General features: G+C 39.4%; 1 protein-coding gene across 4 annotated transcripts in view; it reads left to right on the top strand.

Moving 5' to 3' along the window:
- Window positions 1-16,854, top strand: part of LOC149317633 (WASH complex subunit 5) — a 53,037-nt gene that overhangs the window by 17,955 nt on the left and 18,228 nt on the right. For all 4 annotated transcript variants that reach the window (XM_089517951.1, XM_089517952.1, XM_089517953.1 and 1 more), the window contains exons 9-23: window positions 734-905; window positions 1,146-1,273; window positions 1,657-1,786; window positions 2,837-2,949; window positions 5,113-5,279; window positions 5,589-5,664; window positions 6,166-6,276; window positions 6,397-6,537; window positions 6,874-6,954; window positions 8,170-8,271; window positions 10,013-10,192; window positions 11,928-12,052; window positions 13,335-13,497; window positions 14,960-15,062; window positions 16,603-16,682. In XM_089517951.1, coding sequence (XP_089374077.1) covers window positions 734-905; window positions 1,146-1,273; window positions 1,657-1,786; window positions 2,837-2,949; window positions 5,113-5,279; window positions 5,589-5,664; window positions 6,166-6,276; window positions 6,397-6,537; window positions 6,874-6,954; window positions 8,170-8,271; window positions 10,013-10,192; window positions 11,928-12,052; window positions 13,335-13,497; window positions 14,960-15,062; window positions 16,603-16,682 — 1,872 coding nt within the window. The remainder of the gene's footprint in view (window positions 1-733; window positions 906-1,145; window positions 1,274-1,656; window positions 1,787-2,836; window positions 2,950-5,112; window positions 5,280-5,588; window positions 5,665-6,165; window positions 6,277-6,396; window positions 6,538-6,873; window positions 6,955-8,169; window positions 8,272-10,012; window positions 10,193-11,927; window positions 12,053-13,334; window positions 13,498-14,959; window positions 15,063-16,602; window positions 16,683-16,854) is intronic.

Here is a 16,854-nt window from a genome sequence, read left to right as displayed (position 1 = left end):
TGAGGGACACGGTGTTCCTATGTCTTAGAGTAGACTTAAAGTTGAAAGGTTTCAATAAGGAAAATAATGAACTGGATAAGGTTCTGTTGGATAAAGGGAAGGGGCATCTCTCACAATATTACAAAATCTTAAAAGAGAGACAGTTGGAGGATGAATCTGTCAAACACTCGATGGTTAGGTGGTCACAGGACCTACAGAGACCTATTGATTTAGAACACTGGGAGGAGTCTTGGAAGGATACAAAAAGATTTACAGTTTGTCAAAACTATAAGGAGAATTATACTAAAATGCTTTTCAGATGGTATATGACGCCTGTAAAGATTAACAAAATCTATAAAACTGCAAGTAACGCCTGCTGGAGATGTGGGAAGCAGGAGGGCTCTTTTTTCCACCTTTGGTGGGATTGTGAGATGGCCAGAAAGTTTTGGGGGAATATACATAGATTAATGCTAAACATTCTCCAGGTAGATATACCATTGGATCCTCGTATTTTTTTGTTAAATATGATTTGTATACTGGATGACCCGAGGATAAGAGAGATGTCGTTCTTAATTCTTTATATGGTAACATTGGGTCGAATTATCTATGCACAATATTGGAAAAGGAAGGAAATCCCTGAGGAAGATGTTTGGTTAATTAAACTGAGAGAAGCTAAGGAAATGGATATGTTGACAGAGAGCTTGAGGAATATAGCCTTTCTTTTCTACTGGTGCTCCAATTTTTGTCTCCAAAGGCCAGCCGGTCTGCTGCTGTCACAGAACGTGTTCACACCCAGGTACAGCAGTTTCTTAAGGAAGGCTGCTTGAGAGAGGAACTGGTGCTGGACAATATACCCAAGCTGCTGAACTGCTTAAGAGACTGCAATGTGGCAATCCGATGGCTGATGCTTCATACAGCTGACTTGGGTAATGTTTTGCCTTGGTTTAACTCATTTAGGAAGTGTATTCCTTACCATTACTGAGTGGAAAGTCTTTTGACACCATATGAACTGCAGCCCGGTTTCATGAAAGCTTATGCCAAATAAAACTTGATAGTTTTTAAGGTGCCCCAAAGCAATATCTGTGCTCATTCATGATAATTCTTTAAAATATGTACTCTTTCTCTGGAGAAAACATTTGTTGGTCCCTTCCTCTATTTTCCCCTAGGTTATGATCCAAATAACAAGCGTCTTCGGCAGATAAAGGACCAAGTCTTAACAGATTCAAAGTACAATCCCAAGATACTTTTCCAGCTTCTCCTGGATACAGCACAATTTGAATTCATATTGAAAGAGGTAAGATACCATTGCCAATTTGGCATACGCAGAAATATGCACATGCATAAGAAAGAAGTCTGAAGAGTGCAAAAGCTTTCTTTGAAATTTCTCTACTATGTTCACTTGCACTTGCAAAAGAAGCAAGACAGGTTTTCTGCTAAAGTGCATTGCTTTTTCAGCAAATGGTGGAAAGAAGCTTCAAAGAACTTTCCAACTCCACATTCTCTTCCATCTTCAGCACAGATTTGCTATTCTGTTGATAGTAGACCAGTGATCCTTACTGCTATATCAGTAAGGATCAATCCATATTAAAGTATATCATTGATATTGCTGCAATTTTCCACTTACATTTACAGTAGGCTGTTCTGATTTAAACTAAGAAGGCCCTGCCTTTTCATTAGATGTTTAAGCAGATGTTATTGGAAAAGCAAGCAAAATGGGAAAGCTACAGAAAAGAAGGATCAGAAAGGATGGCTGAACTGGCAGATGTCTTTTCAGGTGTTAAGCCTCTAACAAGAGTAGAGAAAAATGGTACGTTGACAAACACAAGCAGTAAGCAGGCTTTTTGTTTTTGATTGCTTTTCTTCAACTCTTTGTTATTCATTGCTTTCGGGCTTGTCTACCCATAAGTGTATTATGCGAATCGCACATTAGCATCAATGCTTAATTGTCTTCACTTTCCTGCACAATTTTGCCTCTGTTTGCCCTCCCTCTGCCTAAAATGCTCAGCCATGCAAATTCATGTAAAGTGGACAAACGACCACACAGTCAATAATATGCATCCTCAGGGATATGCCAGTAAAAACCATGATTCCTTTTTCTGTAGTTTGACGAGTTTCCCCCACCATTGCAAAAAGTCCGAATTCCTCTGAATTGTGTGTGGAGGTATTGCATTCTATTTGAATAGAATTAGTATTTTAATCATGTAGACAAACCCTGTCTTTAGCTCTTACTTTGTAGAGATAAGACTATAAGAAGCTTCTTTATAGTGTGTTGGATCACTGGTATGCCATACGTTTTGACTGTGCATCAGCAGCCCAATGCTCTAACCTGTTTTTTTAAAAATATGTTTTCATTGTAGTGTGATTTTTTTATTTAATTATTTCTTATTTGAATTGCTATGACTTGGAGACTTTGTAAAAAGAAAGTAGATTATTGTTATTATTTTGTGTTTCAGTATGAAGTAAATATTTTATAAATAAATACCAGATGAACCTATAATAAATAAATAAATAAATAAATAACAAGTAAATACTTTGCATGCAAGACTGAAGCATTTGTTTCACTTTAAGAGGGGAGGCATTCTCTCTTGTTTAGACATTAATTAATTTGGGAAGTGATGATTTGTTCACTGCGTTGGCAAATTGGACTTTTTTTATTGCAAAGTTTTGTGAAACCTTCACGTATTAGCATGCATGCACAAAAAAATCCATCCCAAACCTAATCATTTTTGTTCTCTTCAAAATTATCAACAATATTTGAAAACCTATAGTTTGTGAAATGGATCCTGCCTTTGAATTTAAATGGCTAAACAAATTTAAAAATTTAAAACATCTTCCTTTTTTTTCCCTGCCAAAACAGAAAATCTTCAAGCTTGGTTCAGAGAAATCTCCAAACAAATAATGTCTCTAAATTATGAAGACTCCACTGCTGCAGGCAGGAAGACAGTGCAACTAATACAAGCTTTGGAAGAGGTAAGACAGGCAAGGTTAGGGATGTCTCTACTGCTGTCCTACTCTGAAATGTAACGTAATTGTGACCTTTTCCTCCCAAAGTAACTGTACTGATTGTAATTTGTTTATTCCAAATGCTGGTTTATTACATTATTGCATTTATATCTTGCCTAATGTTCTGAGCTGAAACTGGCTATAATTCAAGATTACATACTTCAAGACTTCATTTGGTACTGAACACTGAGAACCATCACTGCTGTAAGATAAGCTTTATTGGTGGTAAATGATGCACCGGGTGGTGGTCTACAGCAGAGAATGCATTCTTGTTCTTTAGAAGGTTCATTATCCACTCATAGCAGTCATTGGAATTGGACCTATAAAAACTAATTCTCATAATTGACACTCCACATCCCTGTGGGTGATAATGGGGTCCCTAAACTGAAGTTATACTCTACCCCTGTGCCCAGGTGAAGGACATGATCAATTGACTGCCATGGTTTATATACTGCAGAAGTGAAGCAAGGAAGTTAAATATTTGCAGATATTTTATCTATTGTAATAGCAGTGACAACTGCACTAGCAGATTGCTAACTCCCCACCCACTCAATGTTCCCAGCCTTCCTTCCCAATATTATTTAGCAGGACCTATTGCATACAAGAGAGCCAGTGTGTTGTAGTGGTCTGAGCATTGGACCGTGTCTGTGAAAACCAGGGTTTGAATCCCTGCTCAAATATGAAAGGGAAGTCACACACTCTCAGTCTCAGATGATGGTGGGTGGGTTCCTTCAGAGGGAAATCTGCCAAGAAAACCCTCTGATAGGGTCTCCATAAGTCAAAAATTACTTGGAAGCACATTATTATTATTATTATTATTATTATTATTATTACAGCACTGTACATTCAATCAATAAAATAGGTAAAAATAGATAAAAATAAGTGCCTATGGTGTACATTCTACAAAATAATAAAATAATACATATTAGTACAAAGGAGGCAACAAATTAAAAACATCAAATAATTAACATGCAATGCCTGGGAACAACAATGAATTGCATTCAAAGTAACCCTTTCTGAGCCACCATACATTTTTTAATGTTGGCCATGATGCTATGAAGCACCCTAAAACCCATTTACATAGAGTGAGAGGCCATGCTCACGGCACCTTTTCTCCATAGAGCTTAAGGTAGTGTGTATGCTTCTCTTCGCGCGTGCACACACATCCCAATTTTCCTCAGAACAACCCTACCATATAAATTAGGCTGAGAGACATTGAATGGGCCAGGATCACTCAGTGATTGTCTTTACAGGGTAAGTAGCTGAACATGGTCTCCACCTAGCTTTCATGGCTCCATATCTCCAACACTTGGATGATATTAAACACATGGAAAGACAGATTATTATTAAACTGATGTTCATTTACCATCATGCTTTAGAAGTTCAATTTGAGTTCCCCTTATTTGGAATTCCAAAATCTGAAATATTCCAAAAACCAAAACTTTTTTCCATGGCTTGCTGAGATAGTGCCACCTTTGCATTCTGATGGCTCAGTGTGCACAAACTTTGTTTCATGGACAAAATTATTAAAAATACAGTATAAACGTACCTTCAGACTATATGTATAAGATGTATATGAAACATAAATGAAATTTGTGTTTAGACTTGCGTGTATGTATATGCAAATAAAAGTATTCCAAATTAAAAAAAATCCAAATTCAAAACACCTCTGATCCCACACATTTCAGATGAGAGAAATTCAACATGTGTCAACTGCAGTCTTTCTTGCAGCAGACTCATTATTTCATTACATGCTAAAGATATTCCCCCTTCTATACAGTCATACTGCAAAACACACCATCATGAAATGGGTATGTGAATAATAAGACAATCAGATTCAAAGGAAGATTGAATGTGTTTCTATGCTAAAGATTTTGACAGTTTGCCTTCTAGCATTATTCCCGTGCCAGAAATAAACATTGTTTTTTAGTCACACCTTTAGAGCCTAATAGATTTTATTCAAATGTGCACAAGTGTGTTGTTTTAAATTGTTCTAATTGGGATTTAAACAGTCTTGTTTTAACTTGTCAAGTTGCTTAATGTGCTTTTCTCTTGTTTAAAATTTTGGGATAACTATGATTTAAAACCTCTTTTCCTTGTCTTGGTGGGTTGTGTTTTAATTGTTGAAAGGTTCAAGAATTTCACCAACTGGAGTCCAACCTGCAAGTTTGTCAGTTTCTTGCTGATTCTCGGAAGTTTCTTCATCAAATGATCCGCACCATCAACATTAAGGAAGAGGTTTTGATCACCATGCAGATTGTTGGTGATCTTTCCTATGCCTGGCAGCTAATCGACAGGTACAGTTATTAAAGGTGTTATGTTGGTCAATTGCTTTCACGGAACACTTCTGTTCCATGGCTGTGCTAACTAGGTGATTCTGTGAGCCATAGTCCAAAAGAATAAGATTTTCAAGCTCTGTTTGGTTCTAGCTCTCCATTCCCTGAGACATTTGGAGCATCAAAAAAAGTAGGCCTGCTGGTCAGGGGGAAACATCCTAGGCTGAGTTTCTTGCTGATCCTCTGGTTTTGAGTGTATACTCTCTCCATGGAAACTATGACTTCAGTTGCTAGCTGAGATAATTTCTCCCTCCCTTTTCTGTCTTCCAGTTTCACATCTATCATGCAGGAAAGTATCAGGGCTAATCCATCTATGGTAACCAAACTCAGAGCCACATTTTTAAAGGTGAGTAGGGCCATAAAATTGACATGAACCAGGTGTTTTTACACAATCCAGTGCATGATACTGAACACCTCAGCTTGGAATCAAGAACCTGACAATTATATTGTTATATAATTGCAGTCAAATTGGAGTTCATTCTTCTCTTCAAAATGGCAGATGGGTTTTAAGCACTAGATTCTCCAAGACTTTTTCTCATTGCCCCAAATCCATTTTAGACTGAAATTCTGATCCTTCTGGAACTCAGCCCAATCCAAAACGAATACAATTCAATCCTGAGTGTCAACAGGCACAGTCCTTGACATTTCTTCCATCTTCCTGCAATTGCTGACAGACATGCTGGTAGGGAATATTTTGGGAGCTATAGTGCAAAAAAAAAAAAAAGAAACTTCCTCAAGCTTTTGTCTGTGGGGAAGTGACCTAGGCCCCTGTTCATTTACATAGCCCTTGGCATGCTTACCTATCTCACTGCTTAGGAACCTAAATCCTTCTATGTTTTGCTTTTAGCTGGCTTCAGCTCTTGATATGCCACTGCTTCGTATCAATCAAGCAAACAGCCCTGATCTTCTCAGTGTATCACAGTATTATTCTGGAGAACTGGTGTCCTATGTGAGAAAGGTAAGACACTCCTTTAATCCTGCTCCAGATGTGTTAATTTGCCTAATTTTTAAATATCCGCTTTCAAGAGATCTGCTATGGATTGAATCAATCTTCTTGCTTTTGATTTTAAAAAAAAAGGTTTTGCAGATCATCCCAGAAAGCATGTTTACCTCCCTCCTTAAGATTATAAAGCTGCAGACACATGACATCATTGAAGTTCCTACTCGCCTGGACAAAGACAAACTGCGGGATTATGCCCAGCTTGGGCCACGATATGAGGTGAATTTTGATTTTAAAAATTGGAAGGGGGGCATGGTAGGGATAATGATGAACATAGATGCCAACTAGCACAAGGTAGCTTCCTCCCCCCCCTTCCCAAATAGGATGGTGAGATGGTGACTGATCCCTTGATAGAACCTCTGTTTATAGCTAGTAGGTTGTATCCAGCTCAATAGGCCACAAATTTGCAGAAGTGTCTCCTAAAGCAAGTGAGAGGTGTACCTATTTTGTAAAATGCAATGATTGTGTGGAAAGGGAAATTTCTTTAGCAATGGGCTGTATTGACCTTAATTGTTTCTACTTTTTAACAGCTAGCCTATCATTCCTTTTTCAAAGGTTGCTAAGCTAACCCATGCCATTTCAATTTTCACGGAGGGCATCCTGATGATGAAAACAACACTGGTCGGGATCATTAAGGTAATGGTTTCCATCACAAAAGTTTCTTAGTGGCCATTCCCAGTTTTTGAAACTCCCTCCTTGTTCCTTCAACTAGCAAATAAAAGCATTCCTACTCTGTTAGGCTTTTAGTTCTTGATTGAAATGGGCTTTTAATGGTGTACCATTTGTGGAATTTTTATAGTTTGTCTTTTAGTGAATTTTAAATGGTTTAAACTCTACAAATGGTTGAACTGTTTAATTTTAGTAGATAGATGGTTTAATTTTATATCTATATTTTTAACTGGTGTTTTTAATCTGCCGTTGTGTGCCTTCAAGTCATTTCCATCTTATGGTGACCCTAAGGCTTTTTTTGGCAAAATATGTTGGGGGGGGGTGTGCCTTGCCTTCCTCTGAGGCTGAGAGAGTGTGATTTACCCAAGATCACCCAGTGGATTTCCATCGCTTAATGAGGATTTGAATCCTAGTCCCCATCACTGTAGTCCAGGGTCCAAACCACTATACAATGCTGACTTTCTTTTAATCTGTAGTGCTTTTAATAATTTATAAACACCCTGGTATGCTATTATTGGGGGGAATGGGAATCCTGGGAATTGTGGCACCAGAACACTCTGACTGACAAAGAAGACTAAATGTCTCACAAAACTACAGTTCCTAGCATTCCATAACATTATTGAGCTGTGGCGGTTAAGGCGACGTCAAACTGGATTATTATTTCCTCTATGCAGATGCAGCTTCAGTTAAATTCTGTTTTGTTTTATTTGAACCTTTCAGAATTGCAAATTTGGTGTTACTCTTTTAATTTAGATTTTACGTATTGGCGTGGATTGTTTTGTCGCGGTTTTGTATCGGTTTTACACTTTTATTTACAATTATGTGGGAATAGTCGTCTTAATGAAACTTTAAGGTTTGCATTTTTAACATATTCTGTTTTAACTTTTAAAATGGTTTCATTGGGTTTTTTAATTTTATATTTATACATTTTAATGCTGTATTGTTTTTAAATTGTATTGTTTTAAATCTGCTGTTCTCCAGCTTGATTCCCTATATTGGGAGAAAGGCAGTATATAAGAAAATAATAACAATAATCTTCCAAAATGAAGTCCTGACCAAATGCAGACCATAGGTTACAATTATGTGAGGCAGAGTGGTGGAATTGTCGCACTCATACTTGGAGAATGAGGGTTAGGCTTTGTACAATGTGACTTCTCTGTTGTATGTTTTCTTCCTACTTAGGTGGATCCAAAGCAGCTACTAGAAGATGGAATAAGGAAGGAGTTGGTGAAACGTGTGGCTCTGGCTCTGCACAGAGGACTCACCTTCAACCCCAAAGCCAAGGTATTAAGAGTCTTTCTCAAACACTCCTCATTTTCTTCTGCTTCCAAGCATATATATATTTGGAGTAAGCCAACTGTCATACAATGCTGTTACCTTATATCCAGTTATACTAAAAAATAGAAATGATGCCCAGCATTATCTGGGATGATATTTGATGATTTTGCTTGTGATTTGAATGAAACTGAAGTTTGATTGGTAACACTTACTGTCCTTAAAATATGCTTCATATGACGCTCCATGCAAAATGGACCAACTCAGGTATTCCCCCTCCAAAAAATGGCATAGTTTATTCATTAGTCCTGAATCTGACTCCCTCTTGCCAAAAAAAACCCCTAAGATGTTAGTGTGAGTCAAAGTACACAGTTTATAAATGTGCATTGTAGGACAAAAATAAAGACATCCAAAGTATATGTTTGGGACCCAATGTGGTTTATGGATTGAGTCCAAAACATTGCAACACTCTTTGCTTTGTTATTGTATTATATTTGTTTGTATTCCACCTTTTTCCCAGTTTGGAAGAACTCCAGGTGGCTTGCAAACAGTTAAACGTAGTTAGAAATTAACAGCATTTGGCCCCATTAGAGGATGCACTAAGCCAGGAATTCTGTGTGACAGCTGATCATTCACCACTACCCCTGGACTTTCTGTAGAGTCTCATCATGGCCATTCCCTGTCTAGTGGAGTGAGAGGATGGAGGAGCATCTGGCTATGACCCTATAATCAGGTGCAAAATGATTAGATGATCTGCTGCAGTTCACCAGGATCCTCCAGAGGTCTCAGCAAGTGATGTAATCATTCTGCACATGATTATGATTATTATTATTATTAGTAGTAGTAGTAGTAGTAGTAGTATTTATTGTATTTATACGTTATGCTTTAGAAATGCTCTCAGAGCGGCTTACAAATTATTAGACAGACTACGGTGACAGGTGCTTCTCAAATCTTCCCACACACTTCACCAGGCATGAAATGGGGAAGGGGGGCTGCAGAAACTATGAAGTAAGATAGTGGAGAGCTTGGTCAGTGCAGAGGGAGGAAGAGAATTGCAACATCAGCAATGATAAAACAATACATACACAAGTATGACAGGTGGACCTACTGTATGCTACTAACAGGATGCCAGCTCAAGTCTCATGACTCTGTGGTCAAGCATGTAGATTTGTATAGCACAGGAGTGGGCATTTGGGTCTGACAATTACCTTTCTGCACCTGCATCCTCTCAGTCGGGTTACACATAACTGCCAGTAATTCTTTTTTAAAAAAAACTGGAAGTAGCCAGATGTCCAATTTTTTTGGAGGGGGGGGGATAAAAATAAATATTAAACAGCCCTCATGAACCCTGCAAAGTGCATTGCTGCTCCTGAGGGATTCCAGCCTTTTTTGGCCAAAGAAAGGAAAGTCTGAGGAATCTGGAAGAGTCATGGGCCAGAAAAATAGCTTCAGTTCCCCAATTTCTCCACCCCTGGTACAGAAGCTTAAAAACAGTATAGATAATGGACCTTCCTTCCATCTTTCCTTTGTATTTTCTTTTACCATTTAAACTTTTTTGTCAGGCCACATGCAGCTGCCTAAAAATGAAATTGCCTCCATTATAAAAATGCTACATTAATTTCCCCCTTTCTCATATAGACAGTTTTTAGTATTTTCCATCTTTGTCACTAAGTGCAAAAATTGTTGAGTAGCTCTGAGATTTTGTTCACTGCCTTTCTGATATCATTATTGATCTTCCTTGTTTTCATAGCCCAGTGAACTCATGCCCAAGTTAAAAGACATGGCAGCAACCATGGATGGATTCCATCGTTCCTTTGAGTACATCCAGGATTATGTCAACATTTACGGTTTAAAAATCTGGCAAGAAGAAGTGTCACGAATTATCAATTACAATGTGGAGCAGGAGTGCAATAACTTCTTAAGGACAAAGGTACAAAATAGTCTAGCTAAGTTCTTAGTTCTGTGACCCCAGTCAAATTATCATTAAGGATAGAATACAGGGATAGAGGTATTTCTACAATCATTTTATATCCATCTGTGATTTAGGATTCCCAGTGTATGTGCTTTGCTTATTTGTGCTTTTTTAACCAAGGTTGGCAAACACGGTTTTGGGGAAGGGAAAATGCTGCAATATTTCAAGAATGTAAAACAGAGGTCAGGCAGAAGGGAAGAAGAAAAATTCTGGTTTTGGACTTTGCAGCTGAAGTTATACTTCATGACTCTCTAAAGTGGTGGCAACAAGTTATCTTACATAGACTTGAGTTCTAAATATGTGACTGATGGCATGAATATTCAGCAGATATAAACCAAATTAGGAGGAATAGCTAATACTCCAGAGGACAGGATCAACATTCAAAATTATCTGAATAGACTAGAAAGCTGGGCCAAAGCTAACAAAATGAAATTCAACACAGAGAAATGTAAGGTACTGAACTTAGGGCAAAAAAAATGAAATGCACAGATATAGGATGGGGGACACCTGGCTGAATGAAACTACATGTGAAAGGGATCTGGGAGTCCAAGTAAACCACAAGTTGAACATGAGTCAACAGTGCGATGCGGCAGCTAAAAAGGCCAATGCAATTTTAGGCTGCATCAATAAAAGTATAGTGTCTAGATCAAGAGAAGTAATAGTGCCACTGTATTCTGCTTTGGTCAAGCCCCACCTGGAATATTGTGTCCTGTTCTGGGCACCACAATTCAAAAAGGACATTGAGAAACTGGAGCGTGTCCAAAGGATGGCGACTAAAATGGTGACAGATCTGGAAACCATGCCCTATGAGGAACGACTCAGGGAGCTGAGGATGTTTAGCCTGGAGAAGAGAAGGTTAAGAGGTGATATGATAGCCCTGTTTAAATATTTGAAAGGATGTCATATTGAGGAGGGAGCATGCTTGTTTTCTGCTGCTCCAGAGAACAGGACCCGGAACAATGGATGCAAGGTACAGGAAAAGAGATTCCACCTCAACATTAGGAAGAACTTTCTGACAGTAAGAGCTGTTCGACAGTAGAACACACTCCCTCGGAGTGTAGTGGAGTCTCCTTCCTTGGAGGTCTTTAAGCAGAGGCTAGATGGCCATCTATTGGGGATGCTTTGATTGGATTTCCTGCATGGCAGGGGGTTGGACTGGATGGCCCGTGCAGTCTTTTCCAACTCTATGATTCTATGAAATGAAAAGGAGGCCCCAGTTAGGCCAGAGTCTAAAATAACCTGGATGTGTTCTCGTTGAGAAAGTGTGGGATAACCATTAGATAGTGTATCCAGGAACAGCCATGTTGGCCATTCAGGAAAGTACAATTAGATCCCAAATCCACAAAATATTTAAACCTTTATTGGACCAACCAAAATGCACAAAGATATGATGCAAACCTCTACTGGTTTCTTCATCAGACAAAGAAATATGATTTTAACATCATTGCCTGATATAGAAGCCAGTGGAGCTTTGAAAGCTTGCATAATATATTTTGTGCATTTTGGTTGGTCCAGTAAAGATACCTCAGTTTTGTGGATTTGGGTTCTAATTGTAATTGGACAGTTTATGTGTCTCGTCTTTTCCAGACTTATAAAGGCCCATGGAAAGTGTCTTGCTCAATGATCTAAACCTTAAACAAAATATTTTAGTTCAAGATAATGCTCAAAATTATTTGATGACATTGTATTTCAGATTCAAGATTGGCAAAGTATATACCAGTCCACCCATATCCCAATACCAAAATTTGCACCAGTGGATGAATCTGTTACATTTATTGGTCGTCTCTGCCGAGAGATTCTGAGGATCACTGATCCAAAGTGAGTGTTGTACATGACTTAACATCTTCTTACCCATTGGGCTATATATGAAGTCATAGTCTTTGGTAACTGTGTAATAATTAGGGCTGTGAGAAATATGTATTCACAAAAACAAATGCAAAATGTATTTTCCCTGGAAGAAGATTAACCATCCATTATGAAGCCAAGCCCTCCCTCCAGTCCATCTGCCTTGGTCCAGGCCTTGGAGGTAGAGAGGAACTGCTGGACCTCTTACCCTTTCCCTCCACCACTCCCTTCTCCTTCTGTGTCATGTCTTTTTAGATTGTAAGCCCGAGGGCAGGGAACCATCTAACTAAAAAGATTGTATGTACAGCGCTGTGTAAATTTACAGCGCTTCATAAATAAAGGTTAATAATAATAATAATAATAATAATAATAATAATAAATGAGAGGGGCAAGAAGTGGAGGTTTGTCACAACATCGTCATGAAAACTTCCTGTATTATCTCTTGCAAACTATTTGCCAGATAATTCTCAGCTGTCTTTTTCCATCACTTTTTCATTTTGTTAAAGAGCTTCCTCCTGAAGTAGTCCCAGACATTTAGGGATCATAGAATAATTATTGTTACATCATACCTTTGTACAACCAATCAGATTAAAGTATGTAATTGAAAAACAAAATCAAAATGAGGACAGTGCTTCTTTGCCCTTAGTCTGAATGAGAGAGAAAAAATTCTCCCCCTTTTGCACTCATGTCCCTCTCAAAACAATGGCAGGATACAGACCGCCCAAATGGGCGCTCTGCCGCTGCCCTCGTTTGTTGCACGAGGGAGTCGCAGTGGACAAACTGCATGGCTCCCTCGCACAACAAAAAGAAGCCGCAAAAAGTGGCATCTTTCTGCGGCACCATTATGACGCCGCAAGATGCCAATGGCGCACTTGCACCATCATGAAGGCGCCACAACGTTAAGACGTTAGGCATCCGTCACGTCAAAATGGTGGCGCCCATGTGTATAGGGCGCCGCCATTTTTACGCCCCCGTCATGTGTGAGGGGCGTTTGAAAGCGCCGTCCCTCGCACGTGATGAGGGCGCCTCACAGCGCCCGTTTAAATAGGGCCAATGCCAACAGCAAAGGAGGACATGTTTTATAAGAGATGAGGTTTGACACAACACAGAGCTCAGCCCTTGTATTAACTTACTTGATCTTGGTCAGAGTTTACCCCAAGTTAATATCAAATCTCCTGAATGAAAGTCCCTGTTGTTCAGATGCCATCTTTAACTAGTGTTTGTATCTATCAATTCCCCACACATTTCCTATTAGAGTTGCATGTTATATTGACCAACTGAATACCTGGTATGATATGAAAACGCATCAAGAAGTATCCAGCAGCCGCCTCTTTTCTGAGATCCAGGACACTTTGGGCACCTTTGGCCTGAATGGTTTAGACAGGCTTCTCTGCTTCATGATTGTGAAGGAACTTCAGGTATGTGGTATTTGTAATGCAGAAGTATGGAGAGAATAGATTAGGATCTATTGGTAGATATCTCTGTGACTTTGCAGTAGGTCTCTTGCAGTTGTCTGTCAGTGGGAGATTGGGATGGTGGGCAACATCAGAACTGGACAAAGGTGGCTTGTGGCAACAACAACTGACTATCATGGGGGTGGGCAACTGAGTAGGGGGCAATTTCCCCCCACCCTGTACAAGTGATCATGTACAGGATCACTCCAGTTCAGAAATCCAAGCTCTACTAGTAAAACAAGAAAAACAAAGATGTTCACAACAGACTTATGTTGTCAGGATTGAGACATGAGCAGTTACACAATACAGAGGTCTCTTGGTATCCTTTGGGATTTGGTTTCAGCATCCCCTATAGATACCAAAATCCGTGGATGCTGACTTCCCACTATATACAGTAGTAGAGTAAAGTGATATCTCTTATATAAGATGGCAAAGTCAAGGTTTGCTTTTTTGGAATAAGATTTTTGAATATTTTCAAGCTGAGGATGGTTGAATCCATGGATGCAGAATTTGTGGATATGGAGGGCAGATTGTATAATTAAGGCACAGAGCAATTCAAACTTGGAACGGGCTTACACCCCATTCACACATACAACTAAACATTTTCATACAGTTGGCCCTCTGTATCCATGTTTTTTTATCTGCTGATCCAGTCATCAACAGCTTGAAAAATGTTTTAAAAGTAAATAAATTTCAATAAGCAAAGCTTGATTTTGCCATTTTATATAAGGGGCACACACTATTTTATTATGTCATTGTATGCAATGGAATTTGAGCACCCACAGATTTTGATATCCACAGGTGTTCCCAGAGCCTAAGGCTTACTGCAGATACCAAGGGCCCACTGTATTAACTCATTCCCAGGGTAGTTGTGAGAGACCTACTTCCAACTCCATACCAGCCGTTCTCATGGGACTAGCCTTGATGTTCCTAGCACAGTCTACTCTCCGCATATTTGCTTAATAACTCCAAGCAGTGTAGGCACCAGTATTACCATTCACTCATGGTAGCACATCCCATCATCCAGTATTAAAATGCAATAATCACATAAAGCATATCTCTGTAAGCAATGGCAGGAAATCTTAGGGATTCAGATCCTGACACACATTATAAAATATATAAATGAAAACAAATTCTCGATCTAGAAGCATTTAAAGGATCATATATATAAATGAAAACAAATTCTCTATCTAGAAGCATTTAAAGGATCATTGTTTTCATTTGTCCATGCAGCATGTCTGGGAAAGTTTATCATTATTGGTCCCATTTTACCAGCTATAGTACTATGTCTGTGCTTTGTATAAGGTCTCTATGTAAGAAAGAGACAGTGGCTGCTAATACATGTTTTTGTCCTGAGCTGGTGTGATCAGTTTTTCTGAAGGTGAACACCACCAATGTGCTCATCTGCATTTGTGTTTATTTCTAGACATTCCTCAGCATGTTTCAGAAAATAGTCATGCATGATAGAGGAGTACATGAGGCATTGAAATCCCTTATGAAGTCTGTCAGCCCTCTCAAAGGAATTGTGGGTAAGATTCTTAAATCAGAGTTCCAAGTTGGAAAACACAGTTTCAGAGGGCAAGTTACCCAGCATGCAAGTGGCTTACAATAGTTGTGCAAGTAAGTGTTTAAAATAAGAAAGGATTTGTAGGACAAAAACAAAAGCTTCCAAATACAAACAGCATGGAGACCATTTTTCTGGCAAGGATCACATTTCCTTGAGGAGAATCTGCCAGGACCCATTTGTTGGCATGTGTGGGCTGTTCGACAGTGGAACAAACTCCCTCGGAGTGTAGTGGCGTCTCCTTCCTTGGAGGTCTTCAAACAGAGACTGGATGGCCATCCGTCAATGGGGATGCTTTGATTGTGATTTCCTGCACGGCAGGGGTTGGACTGGATGGCCCTTGCAGTCTCTTTCAACTCTACGATTCTATGATTCTATGAAACTAATGGTGGGTGAGATTATAGCCAAAAATGGGCAGGGCCATCTTTCTTTTCTCTCTTTCTCGCTTTCTGCTAACTCCCTCTCCCTCCCCAGTGACTACCAGGGAAGGAACATATCTCTCTTGCCTGAGCCCTGAATTGATAGTTTGCAGAGGGCTCTTGAAATGATGCTCAGCATTGCAAATTGTCCACACCTGTTTTAAAGGCTGTGCATTGTTTTGAGCACAAGGAACAGGAAATACAGTCATCCTGTGCTTCCTGCCCTTAGTCATAATAGGCTAGAATCATGTTTAGAACTGGCAGACAAGCTCTGCCAGCATGACTCATTGAGGTTGCAAAGAGGATGGAGCTGGTCACTCTGGGTGGTGTGGTGCCAGAGTATCTGGCCAGGAGTGCTATGGACTGTTGAACCTCTGGGGAGTCACTTAACTGTACAGGTTTTGGAGACTTCCATACACAAGCCCATCCAAAGGACACATAATCAGCAACTGCTATATGACAGAGCCCCTAAAGTATTTTGGTATAAGTTTGCACATGTTTTACAAACGGGCCAAGATCATGGAGTGTAATGTAAAAGTTCTGTAGGCAAAACAGTTCCAGCTCCCCTCTTACCACCCCTAGGACACACCATTGTATAGTGCCCCCCTTCATGGTCATTCAGTGGCAGGTGGAGAGTAGAGGATGGGATCATAGACACATCTGGCTATGTTCCAGTAACCAAACGCAAAAGGGTGATATCATCCAAAGTGATCCACCCAGGTCCTCTAGACTCCTTGGTGAGTGATGTCATCATAGCCAGATAGTTTTCTGATTCTCCCCCTTCACTCCCAGTCAGCCACTGAACAGCCATGGAGTGGATCATATCATATTGAAATTGTGAACCCTAATGTTGGTTGTTGCAGAGGAAAGAAGGGAGTGCCAGGCATTCCTCCTATATTTGCATATGTCTCATAACAGGATACTGATCGGAGATTGTTATTAGGGAGGAGTAGACATACCACACGCAAGGCCAACCTTAAAATGCATTCTTAACAGGGTCAAACCTATAAAGAGTTACTTAAATAAATAATGTTGGAAATATCATTTGTAGAACCTCTTTATTATTCTGTGGTTTTTCTGTTACAGCCAATTGTGCCAAGGTGTATTCTACTGCAGTTGCCAAAACTCAGAAGATATGGGCTGCTTACCTTGATGCAATCATGAAGGTACTTGGGCTTGAACTACCCTTTTGACTAATATCTTCAACTACATCTTCCTCTAGGCAACTGTGGCTTCCTTTGTGATAACTATATTGCAAAAATTGAGCTAGATCCAGATTCAGTCTACAAGTCTACTAGACTCGTAGACATTGATAGGACAAGTTAATGGTGACTAAGT

The sequence above is a fragment of the Sceloporus occidentalis genome, unplaced genomic scaffold (assembly GCF_023333645.1).
Source record: "Sceloporus occidentalis isolate IW3139 unplaced genomic scaffold, rSceOcc1.0.p SCAF_3, whole genome shotgun sequence".
Taxonomy (NCBI): domain Eukaryota; kingdom Metazoa; phylum Chordata; class Lepidosauria; order Squamata; family Phrynosomatidae; genus Sceloporus; species Sceloporus occidentalis.
Note: the sequence above shows the minus strand (reverse complement) of the source record. Positions and strands in the feature narration are given on the sequence as shown.